This window comes from Myxine glutinosa, chromosome 7 (assembly GCF_964187855.1).
Source record: "Myxine glutinosa chromosome 7, kmMyxGlut1.1, whole genome shotgun sequence".
Classification (NCBI taxonomy): Eukaryota; Metazoa; Chordata; class Myxini; order Myxiniformes; family Myxinidae; genus Myxine; species Myxine glutinosa.
Window position 1 is genome coordinate 161,657,402 of NC_136267.1, and position 13,673 is coordinate 161,671,074.

The following is a 13,673-nucleotide window of genomic DNA, read 5'->3' on the forward strand; positions in this document are numbered from 1 at the left end:
AGTAACTGACGGTTCTGATAAAATACTGTTATGGAATCGAGCGACGGCTCTCCCCTTACCGAGGGGGGTTTAATCCCCTCGTCGTTAAGCTGGCCGTCTCCGTTCCTGGACCCACCCCGCTCCTTTGTGGGATAGGATTGGCCAAGGTGATTGGTCAAGGGATTCCCGGACACCTCCGCCAATCCCTCCACAAAGCAGGTGGGTGGCCCCGCTCGAATCCCAGACAAGATGGTATTTGCCGAGCGGTTTAGCAATCCGGAATCCGAGCCATTATCAATGGACGAAACCCGATTATAAAGCGTTTGGCCAGAAATCGTGCCACAGGTACTCAATTGACAGAAGGGACGAAAGCGATCGGATGAGAAAGAAACCAAAGGCAAAGGGGTAAGAAATAACAGGGATTTATTTACTACTATACAAGACTAAAGAAGAGGAAGAACGAAGGTAATTTACAGAAGACACAGTGCAATCCTTATAACAAGCTTATCTTATACCCCAGGGACAAGACACAACAGAACAAACTCACGTACACAAAAGGGGGATTCTCAGGCAGGAATGGCTGGAGGGGTGAGAAGGGTCCGTGCAGAACGGCAGGGCTGGAAGCGAGCGGCCGCCGACTCTCCGCACTCGGGTCCACATGGCAGGGTTGCTCGAAGCAGCACGTCAGGGCTTCACGCTCCGGGCTCGAAGCGAACAGCCGGCGGCTCCACACGGCAGGGCTGCTCGAAGCAGCACATCAGGTCTCTCCTTACTCGCCACACCTCCTTGATGGTACGTAATCGGAAAATGCCACAAAAGAAAATGCGCCTCCCTCCACAGAACTCACAATGCGTGCTCCCTCACTCATCTGCGATGGGGCCTGGGGGCTTTGCGCAACGGGTTTTATAACCCCGCCCTTGGAACCCTTGCGAACCTGCTCGATGTTTCTCTCCACGCCCTCTCAAGCCATGCCCACTGATTCCTGGTTGGTCGTAAGGGCTGGCTAGCCCCTCCTTTGGTGACGAGGTGGGGTGGGGGCCACGCCCTTCTTATCCGAGCTGACCTCGTGCATAATGGCGGCGCACGGGTTAGAAAAGCACTCGCACCCTTTGGAAGGGAAAATGGGCCTACTCTTATTTGATTTGATGCAACGTAGAGTCAACTATTGGAAACATAGTCTTACCTGAAACACAGAATAATGAAATAACTACGAAAGGGCCTATGATTTGCTACGTGTTGCAATGTGGACTAACTAAGGTGCGATTATTTCAATTAACAGCCAATTAAGGGGAAATGTACACAGGGGTTATTTATAAGTAAATTTAATACTAAATTTACATGTGAGGGTTCTAGAAACCGCAACAATACTTTTTCCAAATATAGAAGAATATATAGAAAACATACAGGGAAATAACCATTGCTGGTACCCTAGTGGCAGCCACCTCCACCTGCAACTTAAACTTGTGAATATTGTAAATAAACCTTATATACTGCAGCTGTGTGCTTTGTTAAAGACAATTTCTGTGTCGATCTCCTGTCTTTTACAATGGTTCCACAAATGGGGGCCCACAAATGTGTTTGGCACCAGACCCAAAAAAGGTTACTCTGGCACTGCCTCCCAATGCACCACCTTCTGCCCTGAATATGCTCCACATATGCCTCATTCATTTCCATCCCAAACATATTTATCTTCTTTCTCACCTCCTCACATACTTCCCTACCAAACATCCTCAACTCTCCTGAACAGAACCCTAACGTTAGAAAGATATGCAATAATAAACTGCGCAATCAGAGAGGGGATAACCGTGCAATGTTACACAATTAATTTATTGTGAGCAAGTTTATTTATTTATTTATTATTTGTCATTTGCTTATCAATTAACTATTTGTGAGCATTCTTGAGGTGAGCAAGAACACTTTGCAGCAGGCATCAGGTCCATGTTTTCTTTTTCAGATCATTGCTTGTATCATTGTTATAAGGGAGAGATAAGCAAATGATCATTGCGGTAGCACCTTTAGCTCCGCCACCAAAGGTAGATGGAGGTTATGTTTTCACCCCTGTCTGTCTGTTTGTCTGTTTGCTTGTTTGTGAACAAAATATCTCAAAAATTTGTGGACGGATTCAGACGAAATTTGGCAGAGGTAGCGTATTTGATAAGATTTTGGTGAAGATCCAGATTCGGATCCGGCTAGTAGAATTTTTTTATTGATTCTTCACCATTGGGAGATGGAGCCCAAAATGATACATAGCAGGATATCTCAAAAAGTTGTCTGATGGATTTGGACGAAACTTGGTGGACAGTTTGTGTGTCCGACAAGGACTAATCGATTCGATTTTGGTGAAGATCTGAATATGGATTCGGATATGAGAATTATTTAATTTTTTAAGTGATTCTTCACCAGTGAGTGATATGGCCAAAAACGATACATAGCAGGATATCTCAAAATGTTATGGACGGATTTGGACGAAACTTGTTGGATAGGTTGTGTGTGTGATAAGGAAGAATCGATTCAATTTTGGTGAAGATCTGAATATGGATTCGGATATGAGAATTATTTAATTTTTAAGTTATTCTTCATCATTTGGAGATATGGCCAAAAACGATACATAGCAGGATATCTCAAAATGTTATGGACGGATTTGGACGAAACTTGTTGGATAGGTTGTGTGTGTGATAAGGAAGAATCGATTCAATTTTGGTGAAGATCTGAATATGGATTCGGATATGAGAATTATTTAATTTTTAAGTTATTCTTCACCATTTGGAGATAGGGTCAAAAATGATACATAGCAGGATATCTCAAAAAGTTATGGATGGATTTAGACGAAACTTGTTGGACAGGTTGTGTGTGTGACGAGGAAGAATCGATTCAATTTTGGTGAAGATCCGGTTCCGGTTCCGGATCCAGATAGTAGAATTTTTAAAAGTGATTCTTCACCATTGAGTGATATGGCCAACCAGGTGGAGGTATGCTCTCTACTAAGTGCCTTTTAGTTACTACAGAGACAAGATGCTGGTGCTGATAAACTATGGCTTACAAGCCATGCGAAAAGGCGAACAGCAACGTGTGGTCATATAAAGTCGACCCCATAAGGGTGTGCTGACCTCTGTAGGTTTGTGACTTGCTGGATCGCGCACGCGGATATAATATAGAGGAGAGCAATCAATGCATGACACGAACTCCCATCTCTGAGGAAATGACGTCACATGTTGGATTCCCACTATGATTTTCCATAAAGTATAATGTTATCTATGTTTTTCTGATTGTGCCACAATTTATCCAGTTGTAAATTGTTTTTGCAAAATTACTTTTTGTACGAATGGAAACGATGATCCAATAATTTGAAGCTTGTGCATGGAAACTGTTGGGAATCATTGCTTGCAGGTTTCGTTTTGGAGTTTATAATAACCCCCTTTACAAGTGCATCATGTGAATTAAAAATAAATTAAGCAGTTATTTTATGGCCTTTATTATAAACTAGGATAAAAGCCCATCAAAAATGACGGGTTGGAACAGTTTATCCCAAGGTGCAGCGTCGTGAGCAAGTCAAAGTCTGAAGCCTCGGCCTAGTGTCAGGTGTGCTTATATCTTTTTTATATTTAGTAGATATCATACGGACATTAACGAGCACTTGTTTTACTCTGTGTGTGTTGCATAATCAGGTGCAGCGAATTTCACCTCTCTGCACCTTGTATTTATTATTTTTTTTAAACGCTTCCGTACACCGCCCGTGAGTCTCGGTTTGGAAACCACCGTCTACATTTCCAAATAGAAGACACATAATTACTCTTTTATAGAAAATGTTTTTCGAGTTTGTTTTGTCCTCAAAAATAGACCGAAGTGAACACACATTCATGTTAAAAGATTGAACTTTAAAAGCTACCCTTATGAAGGGGGACAGACATCTGTACAAACACACAAACTGACATTGTGCTTTATATGGGTAGATTGGAAGACAGTTATACACATCTCCTACTACCAAGAATACTACTACTGGACCAACTTCTTATGGGGTCGACCAGATAGCACTTTTGGTCCAAGTCTTTTATGAGCGAGCTGGCTAGCCAGGCCTGATGTTTGACTGAAGGTGATAAACTTGGAATATCTTCAAGGTGCCAGCCAAACTTCACCTACTCTTCGTGGAATCTTTAACGTCCATCAATGAATGCTAGCAGATGGTTCCCTGGGTTAATGCCTATCTGAGGGATGATACACTTTGTGATGCATCCCACTTCCTATGAAGTATCATCCCACTTCCTGTGAAGTACTAAACTGACAGTTTGTAGATGGGTCAAGATTCAAACTCAGGCTAGACAGCTCAGAACCTCCTAAGCTGTACTTTGTGAACGCTAGAGAGCACTATTGGTCAAAAGGCTAAACAGGAAATTATATAAAAGAGGGAATCAGTAGATTGTCGGGTAAAGGAGGAAGGAAAGGATGTGAAAAAGAGATGAGTGGCGGAAGTGGGAGTATGAGGCAAAATGAATGAAGAGTGGTGGCCAAATGGTTTTCTCATTTCCCATATGTAGTATGTACAGTAGATAGCCCTTCTCTCAATGGTTTTATCATGAAAGCTTTCGAAACTGCAAAATGATAAGATACATTTTTGAAGGGCGTTTCAGTAACATGGGGGCGGTAGTTCGTGTTAAGCCTGTGGCTGCTTGGCTGCATCATTTCCTGGAAGTGCCGCTGTGCCTCTGATGCGGTGCCCCCTATTACCAGTAAGCGGGTTCTCATTTTGCTGACCTCGGAAGGATGACAGGCTGAGTCAACCAACCTGTTGTTAATTCAACGGCCTGACAAAGGCTCAAAAATTGAAAAATCACAATCACTGTGCTTATCCATGCAATGCAAGTAAGAAACAAAAAAGGCCTTCATTCTGAAATGCGTACCAACTCCCCAATCAGAGATGTTGTCGAGCAGCTGGAGGTTGGAGGGAATGGCGACAATGTAGAGGTAGTGAAAAGTGGAGTCTACGAGGCAAATGAGCATCAGGTTGAATATCATGGACCCTCGAATGTTCCAAATGTCGAAGTCATTTCTTCGCAAAGAGCAGTCATTGACCTGGGTTTTGAAAGAATCATGACCAGAAAGTGTTTAGCATGTGTAATCTCCAACTGCCCAAAGTCTAAACACTTGCTGTTAAAACTAGGCAATGCTGTCAAAGTTTGCATTTCAAAAAAACCCAAAAAAAACAAGTCAATACTCTGAGACTGCAATGGAGGAACATAATATATATATATACACGTATATATTGTTACGTTTGTAGGGGGTAGGCAGTGATTACTTTAGTTCAGGTAGATTTGCATAAATTAGCATGCTCCGATCTTCGAGAAGACGAAGAACCACCATGTAATATGTAGGGATCCGGTAGGTCGTGTGTTCAGAATAAGTGTTACGTGTGACCATACGAAGGGTGGCTCTTGTGCTAATTAGCTCAGGGATTATGGGTAAAATTATCCCTTGTACATCGTTACCTCTGTATCTATTCCGTTGTCTCTTTTGGCACCGCACCATAGACACGTAGGGTTAGAATCCCACATTTAAACACTCATTAATAAAAACCTACCGGAGGTCATGCGTTGACCCCGACAGCTGAGAAACCTGACTTGGGAGGCACACACAGGACGGGCAGGCCGAGGCCACGCCCCGAGGAGCCGTGGTTGGTCAGGGTTCTTGATTGACAGGAGGACTGGTAAGAAGGGACTCGCTGATTGGCAAAGCATGACTGATGACATGAGAGAGTGGGCGATTGGCGAAGCATGACTGATGACGTGAGAGAGTGGGCGATAAAAAAGTGCGCTAGCGCACATTTTCACGCTCTTTTCTTCTCCTCCTCTCTTCTCTTCGCTTCACTCTCTCTCTCTTCGCCATCTTCACTTCTCTCTGCTCTCTGTGTCTGGTCTGGATCGTGGCAGTCGGCATTTGTCTCTCTCGTTCTGGACAATAAAGCGAACGATTGTGCTTGGACCACGGGCTCAAGGAAGCGATCGGACTGGTTCGGAGACACCATTGGTGGACGTGCAGAGGAAAAGGGCAGGGCCATGGACCGAGGGCTGCAGCTTCCCACCAGGGACGACGGAAACAGGCCCAGCTGGAGAGGCAAGCTGCATGCGGCCCGTTTGATTCACGCGGAAGGCCTGTTGAGCGCCGGCGGGCACGGCTTAGTGAGCGAGGGCGTGCGGAGGCCTAGCAGCGCGGGAGCGAGCGGTTCCTGCCAACGACCTTGATGACCCCTGATGAGACCCCACCAGTGATCATAGTTAAATGCACCCACACACAATTATTTTCCAGTTATTTTATCTTTCCCTGTTTCCGTCTTTCAAGTCTGTTGTGGGGACGTCCCAATTTAGGAATTTATTTGACCGTGTTTTATTTTGTATTACCGGCATTTCTTTTAAAAGCTGGTATTTTTGGACATTTTAAATCCATCTCGTGTGAGTTACCACCCCCCCCCCCCCTCCCCACCCCGCGTCTATTAACATTTGATGAATGCCTTGGAGTAGCAGCTTGTCCGGCTATCTATTCCTTGGAAAGATTTTAATCGCCATGAACGCGACAATATACAGGGTGAGTCAAAAGTAACGCCAGATTTCAGGGTGAATCAAAAGTAGCGCCTGCGCCCGATTTCTGTTTTTTCGGCTGTCAGATTCTTTCTGGGATGTCATGTTGTTAATAATTGTCCTGCAGATTATTAATTTTCTTAATTTATTTATTTTTGTTTTTGTTTTGCAGGTTATTCCTGAGAGTTTGGAAAGTTACTGAATATATATAAACAGAAATCGGGCGCTACTTTTGACTCACCCTGTATATATATATATATATATATATCTGTGCAGAGTCTGTCCTATCCTGTGTTGTCCTGTCTTATGTTGCCCTGTGTTGTCACTGAACTACTTTCTCAAACTTTTGTGAAATCGTACCAAACTTCTGGTATGCACATATCTCTCCCGTCGGTATGTCCTAAGGGTATTTTTTTTTGAAAAATTTTCGATTTTATTTTATTTTATTTTTTTGGAGTTTTTTGGTGGAAATTCTTTTTTTTTAAACTTAAGTTTTCAACTTCAATTGTTTATAAAATATGATATCACGTATGTTACAAATACATTTGTGCAAAATAATTGTTTGAATTATTATTGCTTTAAACCATGACAAAACGGCAACTCGGGCACAGTCATTTATCTATGTGTGGTGAGGTGTAATCGTCCCAAACTTCCAGTCTGCACCTACCCCTCCCCTATGAATGTGCTGAGGGGTTCTTTCTTGAAAAAAAAAACCTTCAACCTAAATTGCCTATAAAAATGCAATATCACAAACACAACAAATACATTTGTGCAAAATAATTGTTTGTATTCTGATTGGTGTAAATCATGACAACACAGCAACTCAGGTACAGTCATTATTCTCAGCTAAAATAAGCCCGTTCCTCAGTAACGACGCTTGGTAAGGCGAGCTAAGCTAGTATATATATATATATATATATATATATATATATATATATATATATATATAAAACACAGTTTGTGTGTGTGTGTGTGTGTGTGTGTGTGTGTGTGTGTGTGTAATGTTACCGATAGACTCCTAAACGGAGAGGCTCACGAACTTGATATTTGGTACAAACATGCCCATTGAGCCTGGTACGAACATGGTCGACCTAAAAATTTATTTAATAATATTTTTTAACCATATTTTTACCTCAGCGCATTTCAGCGAGGAACATTGCCATTCACACCACATTGGTTTTTTTTCACTTTCATCTGATATTTGTGATTTATTTCAAACAAACTGTATTTCCCATCTACACGGCCATGTATTCCTATTAACGTTAAGTAAAGTACATAAATTGTGTGGATTACATCATTCGTGGATGTGATCAATTGCCAGTAACCATCTATATCCCTCCCCTCCCCTTCCCTCCTCCCCCTCCCTCCATTTCCCCTCTACCCTTCCCCCTCCATCCTACCCTCTCCCCTTCCCCCCTCCCCTTTCCCCTCCCCCTCCCCTTCCCCCATGCCCCTCCCTTTACCCCCTACCCCTTCCTTTCCGCCCTACCCCTTCCCCATCCCCCTCCCCCCTCCCCTCCCCTCCCCCCTCCCTTTCCCCCATGCTCCTCCCTTTCCCCCTACCCCTTCCTTTCTGCCCTACCCCTTCCACACCCCCCTCCCCCTCCCCCTCCCCCACCCCTCCCCCCTCCCACTCCCCCACCCCTCCCCCTCCCCCTCCCCTCCCCCCTCCCCCTCCCCCATGCCCCTCCCTTTCCCCCTACCCCTTCCTTTCTGCCCCACCCCTTCCCCATCCCCCTCCCCTCCCCCTCCCCCTCCCCCCCTTTCCCCCATGCTCCTGCCTTTCCCCCCTACCCCTTCCTTTCTGCCCTACCCCTTCCCCACCCCCCTCCCCCTCCCCCTTCCCCACCCCTCCCCCCTCCCACTCCCCCACCCTCCCCCTCCCCCACCCCTCCCCCCTCCCTTTCCCCCATGCCCCTCCCTTTCCCCCTACCCCTTCCTTTCTGCCCCACCCCTTCCCCATCCCCCTCCCCCTCCCCCTCCCCCACCCCCATCCCCCCTCCCCCTCCCCCCATCCCCCCTCCCCCTCCCCCCATCCCCCTCCACCTCCCCCCATCCCCCTCCCCCTCCCCCTCCCTCCATCCCCCCTCCCCCTCCCCCCTCCTCCTCCCCCCTCCCCCTTCCCCCTCCCGCTCTCTCCTCCCCCACTCCTCTCCCCCTCCCATCCCTCCCCCTCCCCCCTCCCCTCCCCCACCTCCCCCTCCCCCCTTCAACTCCCCCCCTCCAATCCCCCTCCCCCCTCCTCCCCTACTCCTCCCCTCCCCCCTCCCCCCTCCCCCTCCCCCCTCTTCTCCCCTCCCCCTCCCCCCTCTTCTCCCCTCCCCCCTCTCCTCCCCTCCCCCCCCGTTCCCCTCCGCTCCCCTCCCCCCTCCCACCCCCTTCCGCCTCCCATCGCTCAGAGCGATCACGTGATGTTCCAACTTTGCCGCCATAATCTCAGTTATGCATTCACACGTAATTCAGTTTTTTCACATTTCAGCGAGGAACATTGCCATTCACACCACATAGGTTTTTTTTCACTTTCATCTGATATTTGTGATTTATTTCAAACAAACTGTATTTCCCATCCTACACGGCCATGTATTCCTATTAACGTTATGTAAAGTACATAAATTGTGTGTATTACATCATTTGTGGATGTGATCAATTGCCAGTAACCATCTATATCCCTCCCCTCCCCTTCTCTCCTCCCCCTCCCTCCCGCTCCCCCTCCCTTTCCCCCCTCCCCTCCCCCTACCCTTCCCTCTCCCTTCCCCCTCCACCCTACCCTCTCCTCTTCCCCCCTCCCCTCCCCCTCCCCTCCCCTCCCTTCTCCATGCCCCTCCCTTTCCCCCCTACCCCTTCCTTTCCGCCCTACCCCTTCCCCATCCCCCTCCCTTTCCCCCATGCTCCTCCCTCTCCCCCTACCCCTTCCTTTCTGCCCTACCCCTTCCCAACCCCCACCCCCTCCCCCCTCCCCATCCCTTTCCCCCATGCCCCTCCCTCCCCCCTACCCCTTCCTTTCAGCCCCACCCCTTCCCCATCCCCCTGCCCTCCCCCCTCCCCTCCCCCTCCCTTTCCCCCATGCTCCTCCCTTTCTCCCTACCCCTTCCTTTCTGCCCTACCCGTTCCCCACCCCCCACCCCTCCCCCTCCCCCACCCCATCCCCCTCCCCCTCCCCCCACTCCTCTCCCCCTCCCACCCCCCTCCCCCTCCCCCCCACCCCCTTCCCCCTCCCATCCCTCCCCCTCCCCACCCCCCCTCTTCTCCCCTCTCCCCCTCCCCCTCCCCATCCCCCCTCTTTTCCCCTCTCCCCCTCCCCCTCTTCTCCCCTCCCCTCCCCATCCCCCCTCCCCCTCCCCCCTGCCCCTCCCCCACCCCCTCCCCCTCCCCCCTCCACTCCCCTCCCCCCTCCTCCCCTACCCCTCCCCCCTCCCCTCCCCCCACTCCCCCTCCCCCTCCCCCCTCCCCCCACCCCATCCCCCCTTCTCCCCCTCCCCCTCCCCATCTCTTTTCCCCTCTCCCCCTCCCCCCTCCCCATCCCCCCCTCTTTTCCCCTCTCCCTCTTCTCCCCTCTCCACCTCCCCCTCTCCCCCTCTTCTCCCCTCCCCCCCGCTCCCCTCCCCTCCCCTGCCCCGCCCGGCAATGCCGGGTACTTCTGCTAGTGTGTGTGTGTGTGTGTGTGTATATATATATATATATATACATATATATATATATATATATCCATATACACATATATATATATATATATATATATATATATATATATATATATATATATATATATATATATATATATATATATATATATATATATGTATTGTTGCAGACGCGGATTAAAGATGTTATTTTACCGAGCGGTTTGGTATTACCGCGTCCGAACAGTTACTCCCCGCTTAGAACCCGATTTCACCCAAACGTTGGCCGGATCGCACCGCAGCTAGTCAATAGGGAAAAGACAAAGGCGACACGGATGTGAAGAAGAAGAAGGAATAAAACGAGAAGACGTACAGACGAGTAATGGGATTTATTATTTACACAAGCAAAAAGGAGCAATCAAGGTTTATTTACAACACATAAGACGCAGGTGACACAGTGCAAATATTAACTTATACCAGCTTAATTAACCCAGGACAGAACAAACAGAACAAACTCACGTACACAAGAAGGATGGAAAGGCAGGAGGTGGATGGCTGGAGGGAGAGGGAGGTCCAAAGGGGTCCTGCAGCTCAACCGGCGCGTTTAGCAGCCGCCGTTCCTTTACGGTCCTGCTCCAAACCGCCGTCCAGGCCCCAAGTGGCTGTGGGGTGTTGTTGCTGCTGTGGCCTCCGCTGCTTTCCCAGGACTTGTCTGACGCATCTGGTCCAAACCCTCAACTCTTTCTTGGTTCACTCACTCCTCACCACCGACTGCTCACCGCAACCAACGCAACCACTGCCCGCCACCACCGACTCCTCACCGCAACCAACTGACCACCGACTCCACTGACTGACTCTTCACGACTCTCTCTCTTGCAACCGACTCACTTGCTTCCTGCGTGCGCGCCTTTATAACGCCTCCGGCGATTAAGCCGCCGGCCTTCAGGACACGCCCATCGGGGTGCTCACCTCGGCCCTGGTTGGTCGCGCGACCCTCTGGCTCCGCCCTTGATGACGACGGGCGGGCACGCCTTTCTTCTCCGACGAGAGCACATGTCAATGGTGGTTTTGGAGGGGATGTAATATGGGCAATCGAGGCTCGGCAATGACGAGAGGGGATGTAATATGGGCAATCGAGGCTCGGCAATGACGAAAGGGGATGTGAAGGAAATGGGGATTTTGGGGATGGGAATGAAAGGGGATCTATTCTCTTTCACTGGTGCAATGGAGTACTTCAATTAATGGGAGACACAGCCTTACCCTAAAACACAGAATAAGAGATAACTATCAACAGGGGTATTCTATTACTTGGCTGACGTGTATGCTTGTGGACTAATTATGGGATGCCCTTTCACCTTTACACAGCTCCGGAGGTAGGGGGGCGCAGAATAAACAATAATAATAATAATAATAATACAGCACACAATCAAAAAAAATACAGTCCTCATCTCCGCAACACTGCACCCTCCTCCTCTTAGGCACGTCCCGGGCCTACAACTTTTATTTTTAGTGTGACACGTAGGTGTGGTTCCCTCTATTTTTAACCTGACCCTGAGTGCGACAGTTTTAAAACATAAATAAATGTGTCCCGCTGCTCCATTGCACCCTGCCTAACAGACTTACGCCCACAGTTAACCGAATTGCGGAATGGTCTTCAAACTACACACTGACGGTGGGAAGCATTATTTACAATGACGCTATTTTTATTTACAAAACTAACCCAGGACCTGTGATTGTTCTTTCTGGGGGGGAGACAGTCTGCTCTGCATCAATGCACCATGAACGCACCCAAAAACGCACCAATACAAGCACCCAAGCACCAATCGGTGCAGTCACCATTGTTCAAGAGTGTTCAACAAAAATAAATTCAACAACCCCTAACCCTGCAGGTGATCTCTTGCTCTTCGGCTCCCTCTGCTGGTTATTATTATTTTCCTGGTGTTGTCATCTTCCCTTGCTGGCGGCCTATTTGCAATAAAAGAATGCACCTAACGTATCCGTTTTTATTTTATTTATGGCCCACAGGGGCCGACTACGTGTGGTTCACCTGTGGGGCATCGGTGCCCTGTGGCCAAGGTCCGCCAGCAAGATTTCGGGCCCTCATGGCCGGTTCCAGCAGAGGGGCCATGCCTCAACCCATGGGGTCCATAGGTGGTGCTCGGCCACAGACATGTGGTCCATAATGTGGTGCATCGATGCAGACAGCTGGTTCTGGGAATTTCGGGCGCACAATGGCCGACCCACGCACGCTCCCCTCGGCACCCAATGGCGCACAGGTCATGTGGGAGACAAAAGGGGAAAGACAATTGAGCGAGGGGTAAGGTCACAAGGGTACACATCAATAAGGCAATGCAAGGCGAAATGCGTACGGAGGGCGAAGTGAGAAAGCTCGTCCCTACCGTACGTCACCCCCCTGTCACCTACACTACCCTTGCCCTTACCCCATATTTACAAAATCTACACATTTACAAATTCGTCACTACTGTCACGTCTTCCCCATATTTCCCCTATACCAAATTCGTCTCCACAATCCCTCTACTTCAAAATTTGCCATCACCAAATTCATCATCAATCCTCATAAGGAGGCAGAGATGGAACATCAAAGCACAATGTCACATCCACGTCATGATGCGTCTCACCATCCAAACATTTGCACAGTAAAAATAATTAAACATGGCATGGTGCGGAGTACCTGTCACCTCAGGTGAGTGGATGCAGATGGTGCGAGGAGACTTCATCCTAACTACTTTCTAAATGACATTAACACACTTTACACTACCCGGGGTCTTTCCCTGCCAATCCATTGGCCAACTTACACTATGGGTTCTAAAAACCAATTCCCATTGTCCAAACTGTGGTGCTTCTCAATTTGGGGTCTCACTCCCCCGATTCATCTCCCGGTGCCTTCGCACAATTTCTGGGCTGCGACGTGTAGCTCTCCCAGCAGGTCTACCCACCTGCACACCTCCACCACTGTAGTTGCCACCCGAGCTTACCTAGCTCCTCACCCTAACCTATCTAACTGGGGAAGGCCCTCTCGCACTCTCACCCCCTCAGTGCCCTCTCTGGCACGGGCTACCCGGGTCCGTCCTCCGGATCCTCGGGCCCCATCCACAACAACTACTACCGGCTCCCAGAGCCCACCTGCGGCCTCACCTGGCCGACATCCTCACAGTGGTGGAGTGCCCAAACCAACTACACACACTAACAGGCTACACGCCCAGCCATTTCCACAACACTAATGCACCCATCCAAAGACCATTCTTTCACCCGCACCACAGATGCCAATATCCAACCACAATTTACCTGTACCCTCTACCTAACACTTACTCTACCCGCCCCGGGTATCCGTGACGGGGGTCCACTCTTCCCCCATTCACACCTTCGCACCATCCACTCCACTCCACAATTTCCACCATACTCACTCCACGACCATCCATTCCAATACTCCATACCATTTATTCCATACACCTGTCTTTCATTCACCTGTCGTTGCACACCTGTGCAA

General features: G+C 48.6%; 1 protein-coding gene across 1 annotated transcript in view; it reads right to left on the reverse strand.

Annotated features, from left to right (window-relative positions):
- LOC137431787 (protein-cysteine N-palmitoyltransferase HHAT-like protein) overlaps positions 1-13,673 on the reverse strand; it is a 264,417-nt gene that overhangs the window by 83,409 nt on the left and 167,335 nt on the right. Inside the window, 1 exon segment of the mRNA XM_078782469.1 lies at positions 4,875-5,046. Coding sequence (XP_078638595.1) covers positions 4,875-5,046 — 172 coding nt within the window.